Genomic DNA, 16,887 nt, shown 5'->3' on the forward strand with positions numbered 1-16,887 from the left:
CAAGGGACTCTTAAGAGGTTAGTTGCAGAACTGGTATAATAATTCTGAAGGTGTCTTGTGTTGTGAGATAGAGAAATTAGTAAAAATGTTGATATTGTCAGGAATCAAGGTTATCAACTTGGAAGAAGGAGGACAAAAATGAAATGGGAAGAGTTGAGGAAGAACCTTATGGTTTTGGATTGAAATTGGAGATAGTCATATCAAGAAATTGCTAACTAGTCCAAGCTCTGCTACTGCATGCTGCACCAGTCAGTTCAGATCAGTTGCTCAGTCATGTTCGACTCTTTGTGACCCCATGGATTGCAGCACGCCAAGCTTCCCTGTCCACCACCAACTCCTGGAACTTGCTCAGACTCATGTGCATTGAGTCGGTGATGCCATCCAACATCTCATCCTCTGTCGTCCCCTTCTCCTCCTGCCTTCAATCTTTCCCAGCATCGGGATCTTTTCTAATGAGTCAGTACTTCACATCAGGTGGCCGAAGTATTGGAGTTTCAGCTTCAGCATCAGTCCTTTCGGTGAACACCCAGGACTGATCTCCTTTAGAATGGACTGGTTGGATCTCCTTGCAGTCCAAGGGACTCTCAAGAGTCTTCTCCAACACCAGTTCAAAAGCATCAGTTCTTCGGTGCTCAGCTTTCTTTATAGAGCAACTCTCACATCCATATTTGACTACTAGAAAAACATAAAATAGAAAGGCAATGGAAATTTGCTGTGTGACTCAGAACTCAAATTGGGGCTCTATAACAACCCAGAGGGGTGGGAGGTGGAAAGGAGGTTCAAGAGGAAGGGGACATATATACACCTATGACTAATTCACGTTGGTGTGTGGCAAAAATCAAACCAACATTGTAAAGCAATTATCCTTCAACTAAAAATAAATTTAATAAAAAGAACATAGATCATGTTATAAAGGGCAAAGTACCACATGGTAGGAGATGGAATGTGGATTGAAAACAATTTTATAAAATGTAACAGTCAATGAAAAAAATAACTGATGAGCTAGGAAGCCAAATATATAAGAAATTCTACCAGCTCCAAACAGGATAAAAATGAGAGCCACATCTAGGTACATGGCTGAGAAACTGCCAAAAATCAAAGGCAAACAGAAACATCATAGAAATGTCCAAAAGAAAAAAAATTCACATTGTAATCATTATTAAAGAACTAAAATACTATAATTTCCAATCTACAATTTAGTCCCTGACAAAATATCCTTCAAAGGGAAGGTGAAATAAAGGCCTTTCCAGATAAGCAGCATACCTTCACTAGAGGAAATACAGAAGGTAGTTTTTTGGGCAGAAGTTAGGTGATCCCAGAGGTTTCCCTGGTGGCTCAGACAGTAAATAATCTGCCTGCAATGCAAGAGACTCAGGTTCAATCCCTGGGCCAGGCAGATGCCCTGGAGAAGGGGAATGGTGCCCCACTCCAGTATTCTTGCCCGGAGAATTCCATGGACAGAGGAGCCTGGAGGGCTTCAATCCATGGGATCCCAAAGAGTGGGACACTTTTACTTTCACTCAGTGATCCCAAGAGAAACATGGAAATGAAGGACATGGGTTGAAAAACATTGAATAGGTTTAATACGTAAGTAAATCAAATAAATATTACTGTTCAAAACTATAATAATGTTGTTCTTCAGTCTCTAAGTGGTATCCAACTCTGCGACCCCATGGACTGCAGCATACTGGGCTCCTCTGCCCTCCACTATCTATTGGAGTTTGTTCAAATTCATGTCCTTTGAGTTGGTGATGCTATCTGACCATCTCATCCTTTGCCACCTCCTAGCTCAGATGGTAGAGCATCCGCCTGCAATTCAGGAGACACGGGTTTGATTTCTAGGTTGGGAAGATCCCCTGAAGAAGGAAATGGCAACCCACTCCAGTATTCTTGCCTGGAGAATCCCATGAACAGAAGAGCCTGACAGGGTCGCAAAGAGTGAGTCATGACCTGAGTGACTAACACACATCTCCTTTTGTCATTGGTCTTTCCCAGCATCAAGGTCTTTTCCAATGAGTCTGCTCTTTGCATCAGGTGGCCAACTATACGTCAATTTAAAAACAGATAAGTACTGCCCACCCCAAAAAGAAAACAGTAGCAAGGTTGTTTATAATGAACCACTGTCACACAGATGCGAGGTGGTGTTAGCCTGTGGTGTTAAAAAAGTTTGACACCACTTTCTGTTTCATAGCTATGACTCTCCTTTCTGATGAGTAAATTAAACTGTTGAAGTGAGGACCATGAGAATTTATCTTTTGGTCTACTTTGCACATTGAATACCCTCTAATGTTGATGCTAGAATATTGGCGATTCCTAATGAAAAGCAGCACATTATACATTACCATACACCTGTACCAGCCTGGTTTGTACCATCTCAAGTCAAATTGCTATGGCCTAGATCTTACTGGGTTCTGTCAAGGGCCATTTTCAGTAGGCTTTTTGGCAGCCCAGGCAACTCTATTAAGACCTAAGTGAAAGAATAAATAAATATGTTAGATTTTTAAAATCAGCACCAACATAAAGTATCCATTAATTATATTAAAGGAGATAAAATATTTTAAGGGCCATGATAAAGTGGAAAGTAACTTGTAGATCCAGAATTCAATTGAAAACAGACATTAGTAGTATAATGTTTATACAGATTTTTTTTAAAAGCAAAAACAATCATCTGTAGATAGCAAAGTTGGGTGAGAGTGGTAGTTTGGAAAGTTAAAATTGACTTCTTGTTAAATGAAACCCTCTGCATGTATCCCTACTTCAAGGGAAAGAAACCCAACATTGCTTTGCTTTGGGACCTATTAATAATTATGGAATAGAAAGATTATGATTAATGAAAAATTATTATGCTGAACCTATTAGTCAGAACATAAACTCCAGCTTTTGATTACTATGTTCTTAGAAGAATATTAAAAAGCAAAATCTGGAGAGTTCCCAAAGAGAAATGCTAAGAATCACTAGAAGTCTTAAAAAACTCATTTAAGAAAAGCTGCAAGAGTTGTTTTCATTGAAACTATCTTCAAGAAAATAAAAGGTATTGAGAAAATATTATTGTTTGGCGTTTTCTTTTTAAAAATTATTTATTTATTTAGGCCACACCACATGGCTTGTGGAATTTCCCAACCCTGGAATTGAATCAGGGTCCCCTGCATTGCAAGCAGATTCTTTACCAACTGAGCTATGAGGCAAGAGTGATTGGTTGGTAGTATCAGCAAAAGAATACACAGATATTAAAACTGGCTGGTGAGAGAAGTGGTCTTTATTGATAGAGACAACCAGAGAGAAACAGCCTTGTGTTGAGTGTGGCAGGCCATCAGGAGGCAAGGCTTCCTGGGGTTTTGTAGCTACCTCCACATTCTATGTATGAGTACAATTTGCCACCAGATACTCTTATCATGGTGCTATTGTTGAGTCCCAGTTACTCAAAATAGATTTGAACTCTGACATCTCAAACTTTGTTTCTGCCCACATAGTTGTCAGAAGTTAGGGATGATAGAAAGGCTTTCTGTTTTCTGAGGGGACACTCCCAAGGAACTGTGTCTCAACTGTAAGAATCAAAAATACTTTTCCTCTAGCCCAGTTTAAAGCCCACTTGTTTTCATGTGTTTACTTCACTGCTTGTTTTTAATGCTAAAATTTCTCTGAACCCGCCTCTTCCTCCTTATAGCAGCATCTACCCCTACTTGCTGCATCTTTTCTCAATCCCAGTGGATCACCATGGTTCTCATGGCTGATAAAGAACTCTTCAAGGGAGCACATTGTAGGTTTCATTGTTTTATTTCCTTGTAGCTTCTGCTCTTATGATTTTTATGCTCCTGGGGGACCCTTCTTATAATCCAACCTCTTTAAACCATTATTTTGTTTTGATTCCTCTAGGTAGATGTGGAGGAGAGGCTAGTCATTGTGGATACCCAGATGCATTTCTTCTCTCTTTCCTTTTGAAGGAGGCAGCAAGAGGTTTCTTTGTGAAAAATGCTCCAACTGAAGCCTGGGATGCATCAGCCCTTGGAGAAGAAGGGACCTTCTGAGAGGAGAGTGAAAGAGCAGAAGACTCAGCCTGAGAAAGCTGGATTCTCCTCTATGTCCTACAGCGAGTAAGAGACTCTTTGTTTCAGAGACTATTATGGCAGCTTTCAGGGTCTGTATTCAAGCTATGTACCTTAACTGTAGGGCCTTCTCTTAAGACCAGCCTGGAAATTCTTTAGAGAAAAGTCTATAGTATTTTTATTTTAATTACTTTATATTATTCAGAGAAATTTGGTTTTATTCTAATTAACAATGCATGTTGTTGTTGTTTAGCCGCCAAGTTGTGTCTGACTCTTCTGCGACCCCTTGGACTGTAGCCCGCCAGGCTCTTCTGTCCATGGGATTTCCCAGGCAAGAATACTGGGGTGGGTTGCCATTTCCTTCTCCAGGGGATCTTCCCAACCCAGGGATCAAACCTGAGTCTTTTGCATCTCCTGCTTTGGTAGGCAGTTTCTTTACCACTGAGCCACCAGGGAAGCCTAACAATACATATATACACCAAATATATGATCTCATGGATACTTGAGATTTCATGGAGCCCTTCCAGTCATGTGAGTGGTGTCTCTTTTCTGCATTGATGGGAGCACATAAGAATCTCCTATGACCTCATATGTGTTGATGGTGAAAAGTTGACCCATATTAGTGCTGAAGAGGTGGAATTATACAGAGGCTTCTCCATCTCTACTCCATTTTCTTCAGAAGCTCACATCCCTGGTTTCTAGAATAGCAATTTGTATAAGCTTAATTTTTTAAGCTTATTTTTTATTGAGGTGCCATCAGTTTATGACATTATATAACTTCCATGAGTACAATCTTATATTTCCATTTCTGTATGCACTACAGTGTGATTAGCTCAATTTCAAAAATAAGCTTACAAAATTGCCAAATAATGGCCTGATCGCTAGATTTGTCAGTCTGTCTTTAATGGCCATTTTCCTAAAACTTTTCAAAGACATTCAATTAGTATAGAATTAATCTGTTATATAATTACCTGTGAGCATCAGTTACTTAAATACTAAATCATCACTAACTTGCTTAGTGGTTGAGGATCAGCTTTGAAGGTGGTTCAGGTTTTGCTTCATACTCCATTGAATCTCTGTTAATATGTAACACTTAAATTTCACTGACCCAGAAAATAATGTTAGAGCTAAAATAACTTGAGAATTATTTTAGAACTGAGAACACCGAGGCCCAAAGATGTAGTTGCTTGCTCACAATTGTACAGTGGACTTTGGCAGAAATAATATCAAAATGCTGGGCTCTCAGTTCACAGAGCCTTCACCCACTTTGTCAAATGCATTTAAAATTTTTATATTCTCACAATTGTTTTTTTTTTTAAATAGACTTTGTTTTCAGAACAGGATGTTCAGAGCAAAATTGAGCAGAAAGTACAAAGAGTCCCCATCTATCTATCCTTGTCCCTGCACATGCATAGCCTCTTCCTCTAGTATCAACATCCTGTACCATAGTGGTGTATTTGTTGATATTTGTTGCAGTCGATGAAAATCATTATCACTCAAAGTCAATAGTTTATGCTCGGGTTCATCCTTGGTCTTGTATATTCTATGGGTTTGGACATAAGTATAATGACATGCATCCATCGTGTCATATAGAATGAGTGTTCACTGCCCTAAAAGTACTCTGTGCTCCACCTACTCATCCTTCTCTGCCTTCTAATCCCTGGGAACCACTGGTCTTTTTACTGTAACTACAGTGTTGGCTTTTCCAGAATGTCATATAGTTGCAATCATATGCTATGTAGCTTTTTCAGACTGGCTTCTTTCACTTAGTAATATGCATTTAAGATTCCTCCATGTCTTTTAATAGTTTGCACATTTCTTTTCAGAACCAAAAAATATTCCATTTTCTGGATGTACCACAGTCTATTTATCTGTTCACCTACCGAGGAACATCTAGGTTGCTTCCAAGTTTTCGCAATTATGAATAAAGCTGCTATAAACATTGTGTGCAGATTTTGATGTGGACATAAATTTTCATCTAATTTGGGTAAACAGTGAGGGATGCAGTTACTGGGTCATATGTAGGAATGTGTTTAATTTTGTAAGAAACTGTCAAACTGTCTTCAAAGATAGTGATAAATAGCATTTTGCATTCCCACCAGCTATAAATGAGAGTATCTCTTGCTTCATATCTTCACCAGCATTTAGTACTGTCAGTGTTCTGTATGGTCACCATTCTAACAGATGTATAGTAGTAGCTTAGTGAAAGTGAAAGCTACTCAGTCATGTCCGACTCTTTGTGACCCCATGGACTTTATAATTCTCCAGGCCACAATACTGGAGTGGATAGCTATTCTCTTCTCCAGGGGATCTTCCCAACCCAGGGATCAAACCCAGGTCTCCCACATTGCAGGCAGAATCTTTACTGTCTGAGCCACCAGGGAAGCCCCTAGTAATAGCTTACTGTTTGTAGATTTTTTTTCATGATGACCACTCTGACCAGTGTGAGGTGATACCTTATTATAGTTTTTATTTGCATTTAGTAGTAGCTTACTCTTGTTTTAATTGGCAGTTCCAAGATGACAATGATGTCATTGAAAAATGGGCGGAAGACCTAAATAGACATTTCTCCAAAGAAGACATACAGTTGGCCAACAAACACATGAGAAGATGTTAAACATTGCTCATTATTAGAGAAATGTAAATCAAAGCTATAATAAGGTATTACCTCACATTGGTCAGAGTGGCCATCATGAAAAAATCTACAAACAATAAATGCTGGAGAGGGTGTGCAGGAAAGAAACCTTCTCGCAGTATTGGTGGGAATGTAAATTGATACAACAACTATGGAGAAACAGTATGGAGGCGCCTTAGGAAACTAAAAATGGAACTACCATATGACCCAGCAGTCCCACTACTGGGCATATACCCTGAGAAAACCATAGCTCAAAAAGACACATGTACCCCAATGTTCATTGCAGCACTGTTTACAATAGCCAAGACATGGAAGCAGCCTAAATGTCCACTGACAGATGAATAGATAAAGATGTGGTACATATATTCAATAGAATATTGCTCAGCCATATAAAGGAATGATGTTTGGTCATTTTTAGTGATATGGATGGATCTAGAGTCTGTCATACAGAGTAAAGTAAGTCAGAAAAACAAATATTGTATATTAACACACATATATGGAATCTAGAAAAATGGTACAGATAAACCTATTTTCAGGGCAGGAATAAAGATGCAGATGTCGAAAACAGACATGTAGACCCAGAGTGGGAAGAAAAGGGTGGGACTAATCGAGTGAGTAGCACTGACATGTACATTACCATGTAAAATGGATGCTAGTGGGAAGCTGCTGTACAGCACAGGCCACCCAGCTCAGCACTCTGGGATGACCCAGAAGGGTGGGAGGGAGGCTCAAGAGGGAGGGGATATGTGATACACATAGCTGATTCACCCTGTTGTACAGCAGAAACTAACACAGCATTGTAAAGTGATTATACTCCAGTTAATTAATTAATTGATAAAGTAGAACTAGAAAAGAAAATCATTTTTAGAAGTATGGGAGCAGGGGAAAAGATGATCTTAGAAGGACTCTTTTACCCAGAGACACTCTCTGATTTTCCTTCTTTCATTCCCTTTACCACATTCCTGTCACTAAACACCAGCTAGAGTTCCGCGTGGGGATTCTACTGGTGAAATTCTCAAAGCACCTTCTGCTGAAGCACTATAAGCTATCAGTCACCCCTTTCTACCTTTATCACTTCCCACTTTAGGAAATATTCCTTGATCCAGGATCAGGCTCGAGAGTTGACCCACCTGCGGGAAAAGATAAGGATTGGGAGGGCTGTCTCTTCCCTTCTCATCCAACATGTTCAGAACGCAGTGAAGACCTTTGAAGAGCTCCTCAGCAGTAAGAAGATTGACTATAACGTGGAACAGCATTTCCGTGAGCAGCTGGCCAAGGGCAGCCAGCTGGCAGAGAGCCTCGCCAGCAAGTTCAACACAGGTAAGCCAGCCCCAGGGCTCAGGAAGGCCCTTAGTCCCACCCCCATTCACACTCCCAGACCTACACTCATTGACAAGCAACATTTCAGTCTGGTGTCCTGTTCTGTAATCACCATCTTGGGGCCGTGGCAGAGTCAGGGCTGGCTGGTGAGAAGCAACAGAGAGGCACACAGGGTTGGGGATGCCATGATGATTACCAGCTACTCGTGTCTCGTGGAGTATGGCCGCTATGGCAGGAGGCATCACTGGGGGTGACAGCATGTATCTGAAGCTAATCGGTAGAAAGAGAGGTGGAATGGGGCAGCTGGTTGCTGTGAAAAGAGTCCTAAACTAGGAATCTAAAGACTTCTGCTCTAGCTTGTATGTGTTCATTGCTAGTTCTGGACATGTTTATATTTCTTTTGATATCTGTTTCCTCACCTAAAAAAATTTAGATCAAATAATACAAGCCCCTAATTCTTGCATGATTGTTCTTAGGATCAAATAAACAATATTAATCAGTGCACTTGAAAAGAATGATAAGAGAATCGTGCTGATTTGGGAATTGTTTAGAATACTGGTTTTTTTTTTTTTTTTTGTATATTTTGGTTTTTTGATCATGAAGCATGAGGGATCTTAGTTCCCTGACCACGAATCAAACACACACCCCCTGCATTGGAAGGTGAAGTCTTAACCACTGGACTGCCAGGGAAGTCCCTGGGAATGGTCTAGGCACTCTATGTGTAAGTGCCTTTTGTGGGGATGTTTATTATTTTAGAAGCCAGTTACACAGAATATTGCCTAGAGACCTGAGGGCACATAGTAAGAGCTGGTTTGAGACCATTGTGCAGGCTCCTGATGGCAGATGCAGAGGTGGGACAGGGCGCTGTCACCTCTCTGGAGACAGGTTCTGCATGAAAACCGATGGGGCACACAGACACAGGACTGGGCACCCGCGCCATGGCAGGGCCGGAAGCTCTGGCTGGGGCAATCACGAGGCCAGCTGGACAAGTGCCCCATGATCTGTGGGAAAAGAGACATTTTCAGTGTTTTACTCTGACTCAGGACAGAGCAAGTAGAGGTGACTGATGATCTTTGAGGTGGGTTCAGCAAAGTTTGCCAGACATGCTCTCTAAACACTCAACCCAGTGTCTCCTGAAAAAATTCAGAGAAGCCTGTACTTGAGAATCAAGCAGCTATGTGTCTCTGACCCCAGAGAGAGAACCCAGTGTGTGCTTGTATTTGGTAAATGAGAGCTGTTTAAAGTAAGACTGCTCCTCTTCTCAGTTTGGATTTCAGATGACTGTATAAGTAAGAAGAATCAAAGAGAACAGGTCCTGAAGAAACTCAGGTAACTCCAAATTTTCAGGGGCTATGAAAGAGAAAATCTAGTCAAGAATCCAGAGCAAGGGCCAGAAGATCAGTGGAGCAGCAGCTCTCTCACCCCATGAAAACCAAACAGCTGATTATACCATCAAACCATTGTGTGCCCTTAGTGACAAGGTGGTCTCATTTCCCGTTTTTTTAGTTTATTATTCTTCTGGTTCCAAGGCTCATATTAATTCACTCATTTAGTAATGTAGTAATTTAGCCTAACTCTCCAGTCTTAGGAGTCTCCCATCCTCCCAGGGATCACCTCTGGTCTCCCCTAGATCTTTAAAACCTGGAGTAAGATCATATCTGAAATCTTTAAGAGTGACCCAACAAGTGCTGGCAGATGTTGAATGGCTACAAATTTCTTTCAGACAAAAAAGATTTATATTATAAATATGACAGAGATTTATATTATGTATGACTAGGGAAGGTAGAAGTCACTCAGTTGTGTCTGACTCTGTGTCCAGCCCTTTGTGATCCCGTGGACTGTAGCCCGCCAGGCTCCTCTGTTCATGGAATTCTCCAGGCCAGAATAACGGAGTGGGTAGCCATTCCCTTCATCCAGGGGATCTCCCTAACCCAGGAATCAAATCCAGGTCTCCCGTATCGCAGGCAGATTTTTTCCCAACTGAGCCACCAGGGAAGCCCAAGGAGGTCTGAAAACTACAAGACACCTAGAAGGGAGCATTGCCTCAGGAAGTAGTTTTATATGGGCCACCACAAATACTATTTAATGGATTATGTCACAGGGTATGTTGAGCTCTCATGGGCCTCTGGGTGTCTTGTCAAAGTGTTAAAGAGCCTGACGGGTCTTCTCTCTTTCTCAGGATGTTTGTGGCCAAGGCACTGGACACTTGTTCTCCCTGCTTCCCAACTCTCTACCCCCAAATATAAATGGATTGTTTGGCTTCTTCTCTGAAGGAACAACCTCCTTGACTCCTGGGGTCTCTCCTCTAAGCCCCCAGATCAGTATAACTGTGATGTTTGGGTGACTTTCACTTTTCCTCTTTCTTACTTCCTAGTATCTTAAGGGAGAAGCAGAAGATGGGTAAGAAGACAGAAGTCCTGCAGACCCAGCAGGATGCCCAGCCACAGACTTGGCCCCAGACCTGCTCCAGCAGCCATGCCCAGTCCACCGCCCATCACTCCCCTGGCAGCGCCTACCTGCTGCTCGATGAGCAGAAAGTGTGCCCTGCAGTGGACGTGGCCAGTAAGTACCCAGACATCCTCCAGTTTCTGGGCGCTTGCTTATTTGTCTAGACCAAGAGGAGGCATCGTGGCAGCCACACCCTGCAGACCTACTGTGACATGCCTGATTGAGCACAGGTCAGGGATTCAGTGCCAAGCACAGGCTTCAGGGGTGTCATAGCTTTTCTTCATTCCTAGTGCCACACTTCATCAGCCACCAGACCCCCCTCAGGCACATACGTGGTGCTGGATTTGAGGGGAGGGGTCATAGTTGGGAAGGGGAGGGGACAAATACTCCCTCATACCTGCTCCCTCACCTTTCAGACCACAGACACGAATGTCATTAACATTGGTAAACAGCCACAGTTTCTATTTTGTGTGTGTGTTAGTTGTTCAGTAGGGTTCAACTCTGGAACCCCATAGACTGTGGCCCACCAGGCTCCTTTGTCCATGGAATTCTCCAGGCAAGAATACTGGAGTATGTAGGCATTCCCTTCTCCAGGGGATCTTCCCAGATCTTCCCAACCCAGGGATCAAACCCAGGTCTCCTGCATTGCAGGCAGATTCTTCACCATCTGAGCTTCCAGGGAAGCCCATTTTTTCCTATTATTTATTTATTTTTAAATTTATATTTTTTACTTTTTCCTATTTTTATTCACCACTAAATATTCTCTGTCATCTGTGAATTTACAGATCCCATCCATCATTCTAATAATTCAGCTGTAATATCCTCTAAACCATCAGTTACTGGGACTGACTGAATCCATCACCGTCATGACACTCCCCAGAATTCCCCAAAGACGGCCCTTGGGTAGCTTTGGTTTAAGAATAAGTTTAAAATCAAGCCTTCATTTTTCCCCTGCTCAGCATTCCCTTTATTTTCCCTCCTGAGGAAAGCATCTGACTCATACAGAGTAAACAACCAGGGACCAGGAAACCATCCTTAGTCCCTGGCTATATCTATTTGTTTTTATTTTTTCTGGATATTTTAGGCATGTTGTTGTTTTTGTTGTTCAGTCACTCAGTCGTGTCCAACTCTTTGCAACCCCATGATCTGTAGCATGCCAGGCTTCCCTCTCCTTCAACATCTCCTGAAACTTGCTCAAACTCATGTCCATTGAGTTGGTGATGCCATCCAACCATCTCATCCTCTGTCTTCCCCTTCTCCTCCCGCCTTCAATCTTTCCCAGCATCAGGGTCTTTTCTAATGAGGCATGAATAAGCCATAATGGATTTTGACCTGGAACTATTCCTTTTTCTCATTTTACATGAGAAGCAAAGCAGCATGTCTCCTCTTGAGTATAGCAGTCAAGGGAAGACAGAAAATTCACATTTATTGAACATCTATTATGCTTATATTATTGATCACTATATATATGCTGCCTCATTTAATCAGGACAGCAATCCTTTAAATTAGTGGTGGTGTCCTGATTTTACAGCACAGCTAAGGACACTGAGGCTCAGTGAGGTCAGGGAACTTACTGAAGCAGTCCAGCTTGGAGTAACATTGACTATGATCCTGGCTGACTCTAAAGCTTGGAGTGCCCACTGCACTGCGGCCTGAGCAATCATGGACCAATCCGGGAGGGAGTCACTCCTGTGCACACCTCTTTCTCTAGGCTTCTGGAGCCAGTGTTTTCCCCATTCTACTCTTTCTTCCCCTATGCCCAGCACAAAGGCCTAGCCTCTGCAAAGAAGACAAGACTCGATACACGTATACTTTCACCCATGAATTTATAAATGAATGATTTTGGTTGTGGTTTAGTCACTAATGTCCGACTCTTGTGACCCCATGGATTCTAGCCCAACAGGCTCCTCTGTCCATGGGTTTTCCTAGGCAAGAGTACTGGAGTGGGATGCCATTTCCTTCTCCAGGGGATCTTCTCCACCCAGGGATCGAACCCGGCTCTCTTATATCTCCTGCATTGCAGGTGGATTCTTTACCACTGAACCAGCAGGGAAGCCCACTATAAATGAATAGGCTGCCCTTGTTATGTACATGACATTGTCCAAGAGGCTGATGGGAATTTGTTGTGCATCCTCGAACTCCATTGCCCAGAGGCACTTGGTTCCACCTCAACGCTTCCCTGAGATACAGCAGATAAAGGGCAAACATACCTTCTCCTTACCTGCAATTCCTGCCACTACTTGTTAGAATGGCCACATTTGAGATGTGACCACTGGGGTGGCAGTCCCAGAAAGTACCAGCCTTGTTTTCTATTATTTCTGTCTTTTCTGTAGGAAACTAAGCCCTTCTTTTTCCCACTTGAAGTCATCATTTTTCTCAGAGGGGCAATGGTTTATCAATACTCCTTCTTTGGGGGACAAAATTTCTAGTGCCACAAATGGTGTGTGGCAGTGGCACTGTGAGACTTAATTCCCCTCCCAGGAGGCTCGTCTCTGCTGCTCTCCATGTACAATGTGGGACATGTTTCCCGTGTTGTGTGGCAAGGGAAGAAAGAGACTAGAACATGCTGATCACTGTGGCTGACCAACTAGAAACCTCGTATACCCTTGGCTGAGAGTAAGCTGATTTTCCAGGAGGGAATATAAAGGAAAAAGATTGGGAATCACATTTTGATTGAGTTTCTACTTTAAGTTATGCCTTGAACTAAAGGCTTAACATAGTCTACCTTACTCTTTATTTCACAGCAATGTTAGTTACATCTGATATTGTGTAAGTCAGGGAAGGATACTGATTTAAGTAAGCAGTTCCCTAAAGGAATTTGGCTTGGTTGAGGAAAATAAGACCTCACTCTGACCCTGCTTAAGGTCATGGCACCCCACTCCAGTACTCTTACCTGGAAAATCCCATGGACAGAGGAGCCTGGTAGGCTGCAGTCCATGGGGTCGCTGAGGGTCGGACACGACTGAGTGACTTCACTTTCACTTTTCACTTTCATGCATTGGAGAAGGAAATGGCAACCCACTCCAGTGTTCTTGCCTGGAGAATCCCAGGGACAGGGGAGCCTGGTGGGCTGCCGTCTATGGGGTCTCACAGAGTTGGACACGACTGAAGTGACTTAGCAGCTGACCCTTCTTAGAGAAGAAACCTGGCTGTTCTGTGGCCCTTGATAATAATCCTTAAAAGCAGAAGGCTCTTAACCTTTTCTCTGAATTATGGCCCTGTCACCCAGCCAGGTTTTTTGTCTAAAGTGAACCAGCAAAGAACATGATATAAATGTTCTCATAGCATCATTCAGCTGTATGATACCACTTTTTTTTTTTTTGGTTCTATAATCCCCTATGCAAAAATATTGTACCCCAGTCATTCTTTGGATAGGAGCCAGACAATCTGAGCTATACTTAAGAATTCTTTTTACATTCTCATGAACCATTCTGGGTGGATTGCAAATCACCACTTGCCTTCCTCAGACACCCCCTCAGCCTCAGAAGGCGTCCAGAGTCAACTCAGGCAGGAGCAGTGGGAGCCACCAGGAGTAGGCCGCTCTTTCTAGGTTTGCTGCTTATCAGCCAAAAGCGAAGGCCATTTTGCCTTCCTCATCTTCTACCAACAGTCCCAATATAGAACAAGCTCAAGAAGGATTAGCAGCTGTTTGGTGGCAAGGGCATAGACTGTTGGGTGAGAAGATCACACGTTCACAGACCAGTTTGAGAGTCCTTACTCTCATGACTTCTAAGATTGGCAGTGATTCCTACAATTGGAAGAGACATTTCTGAAGTACCTCTCTGGGATCATTCCAGCATTTGAGGATCTTAGAGGGAAGGAGGAGAGAGGCCCCTGTACTTTTCCTCTGTGTGCACTGTGACCCTCAGACATTGTATCTAGCAACTGCTCCTTAATATCATAGGCTAGGAGTGCCAGGAACCTTGGGATCAAATTGATAGCCCTTGGGAAATGAGTTCTTAGCTGATACTAAGCAATTGACTGATCACTGTCATTCACCTTAGTCTTCATTCCCTGGATTGCTATATCAGTTTTCTCAGGCTGTTGTAACAAAGTATCACAAACTGGATGTTTTAAAACAATAGAATTTGTTCTCTCTCAGTTCTGAAAACCAGGAGTCTGAAATCAAGTAGGCAGAGCCATGCTCCCTTCTTTCTTGCCTCTTCCTGACTTGATGGTTGTGGGGAGCATCCTTTGCCTTGAAGATGCATCACTCCAATCCCTGCCCCCATTGTCACCTGGTCTTCTCCCCTGTGAATCTCCTATCTCCGTCTCCTCTCCTCTTCTTATATAGACGTTGGTCATGTTGGATTTAAGGTCCACCCTAATCCAGTATCATCTCCTTTTAACTAATTAAATGTATAGAGACTCTATTTTCAAATAAGGTCACAGTCTTAGGTTCCAGGTAGACATGAATTTTCGGAGGATACTATTAAACCCAGTATAATTATTGTTAAAACACTTCATTTCTGACTTCCCCATTTGTTTCTCACTCATATTCTTTTCTGGACAGATGTCAGCCCAGCCACTCCTACTGATTCAGCTTCATTGCCCAGCAACCACTCAGAAGCTGTATCTGCTCAGCCCTTCTATCCTTTGGGTGGCACCACAGAGCAGAATGGGACACCAGACCCTGGGCATCATGGCAGCAATCACCCATGGGAAGAGATGAAGCCTCAGAAGATGAATGCATCCGGGAACCTATCCTCTTCCTCCTCTTTGGACCGGCCCAACTCCAAGCCCTCTGGTAAAATAACAAAGGAGCAGTTGGTGAAATACAGCCATTGACAGAAAAGGCACATTCCTTTTCTGGCCAGAGGGTATTTTGTTCCTCAGTTAGACCCTGGTTCACAGAAGGGGGTGAGAAGATGAAGGCGCAGTATCCCATGGGTCAGCCAGAGAATGAAGCCCCAGCTCAGTGCTGATCCTTTCTACGTGCCTCTCTCATTTCCACCACCTAGGGGCTCACTCTGGGCAGGAGAGTAAAGGAAGGCAAGGGCATTCTGAGGCACTCTATAAGGAGGATGAGTTCCCTCACATTTGTGTGTTCCCATTTTTCTGTGCTATAACCTTTTAGGTCTAGATTGTTTGGACTGTTCTAGAATTCTAAGTTCAGACTTCCAAGGGGAAGGTAAGTCTTCTTAGATCAAGAGTTATTGCAGAATGGAAGACTATTTCTATATACACATACAGAGAGAGACACACACACTTTGTATACAATTATAAGCCAGTCCTGCTTCTCATTCTTTGCCACTGGGTTTGGACCCAGGCCTCCTGGCACTCAGTGGCTAGGGGTGCACCCTTGTGGAGGAGCTGCTTGGAAGCAGCTTGGTTTCAGTATGCAGACAGTATAACAAAACAACATTTGAAATTCTCAGAGGAAAAACCTAGCCCTAAGCAAGATGTCCTGGTGAAGCCTATTTTTGATCTTTTTACCCTTCTCTTTGGGCATCTTTTTCCATCCTTGAAAGTGTTTCCTTCTCTTATTCCTCCTTCAGGTCCTGACACCTCCCCAGGCTCTTCCCCTCACTCTTCACCCAAGGAAAACATTCAGTGTCACTCATTATTCACAGCCTGATCTAATTTCAAAAGCATTTGCCTTAGTTTCTTTTACTGGGTGAATGTTAAAAGTTGTTCAGTCATGGATCGTAGGATAAGAGCGGTCTGAAGTAGAGAGGGATGCCCTCTGGATTTCTACCAAAGGAGGTGGACACACTTTCTCATTGTTAGGCCAGTCCTCCCTAGAGCACTTTAGTGGCTTCTCACCCTTGTTCACCAGCCCAGTGTCCATCTCCCTCAGATATACTCAACTTCTCCCTGGGAGGAGGCCTCATGGAGTTCCTAGCAGAGAGCTGTCTTGGGATTGAAAACCTAGGACTGCTTTAAAAAAAGTTGCCTGGTGCTTTCTGGGTGCCGAGGTGAGCGGAGGAAGTTGACAGAAGTATGGATATGGGCAGGGATCTTGCAGAGGGTCCCATAAGGGATCCACCTTCCTCATTTCCTACCTCTCCCATGTCTTGGTGGTATGCGACAGGGGCCGACCTGCTGGAAAAGAATCTTATTGAGATCCAAAACCTGCGCCAGCGCCTGGAGGAATCTGTATTCATCAATGACCGCCTGCAGGAGAGGCTGGAGTATGTGCTCAGCGATGCCGGCCAAGGAAAAGGTAGGAAGGATGCTGAAACCTCCTGGCTCTGTCCACATCTGGGGGCCTCACAGGGCATGTAGGTTTGCAGCTATGAAGACATTGGTGTGCACTACCCTACTCTTCCTCACAGTCAGCCCAGAGAGGTAAGCAGGACAGGCATTTTTGCCCCTACTTTATAAATGAAGACACTAAATGGCTTGCCCTGGGTGGGGCTAGTTCTCATCTTCTTGCGTGCATGCTCAGTCACTCAGTCATGTCCGACTTCTTGGAGACCCTATGGATGGACTGTAGCC

The 16,887-nt window shown here is 43.2% G+C and overlaps 1 protein-coding gene across 5 annotated transcripts in view; it reads left to right on the top strand.

Moving 5' to 3' along the window:
- Positions 1 to 16,887, top strand: part of LOC123465891 (myomegalin) — a 66,351-nt gene that overhangs the window by 47,540 nt on the left and 1,924 nt on the right. For all 5 annotated transcript variants that reach the window (XM_045166037.1, XM_045166040.1, XM_045166039.1 and 2 more), the window contains exons 2-7: positions 3,942 to 4,091; positions 7,766 to 7,998; positions 9,264 to 9,327; positions 10,373 to 10,560; positions 14,960 to 15,193; positions 16,481 to 16,612. In XM_045166037.1, the coding sequence (XP_045021972.1) occupies positions 3,970 to 4,091; positions 7,766 to 7,998; positions 9,264 to 9,327; positions 10,373 to 10,560; positions 14,960 to 15,193; positions 16,481 to 16,612 (973 nt within the window). In that variant the 5' untranslated portion in view covers positions 3,942 to 3,969. The remainder of the gene's footprint in view (positions 1 to 3,941; positions 4,092 to 7,765; positions 7,999 to 9,263; positions 9,328 to 10,372; positions 10,561 to 14,959; positions 15,194 to 16,480; positions 16,613 to 16,887) is intronic.

This window comes from Bubalus bubalis, chromosome 6, assembly GCF_019923935.1.
Source record: "Bubalus bubalis isolate 160015118507 breed Murrah chromosome 6, NDDB_SH_1, whole genome shotgun sequence".
In the NCBI taxonomy this organism is placed as follows: Eukaryota; Metazoa; Chordata; class Mammalia; order Artiodactyla; family Bovidae; genus Bubalus; species Bubalus bubalis.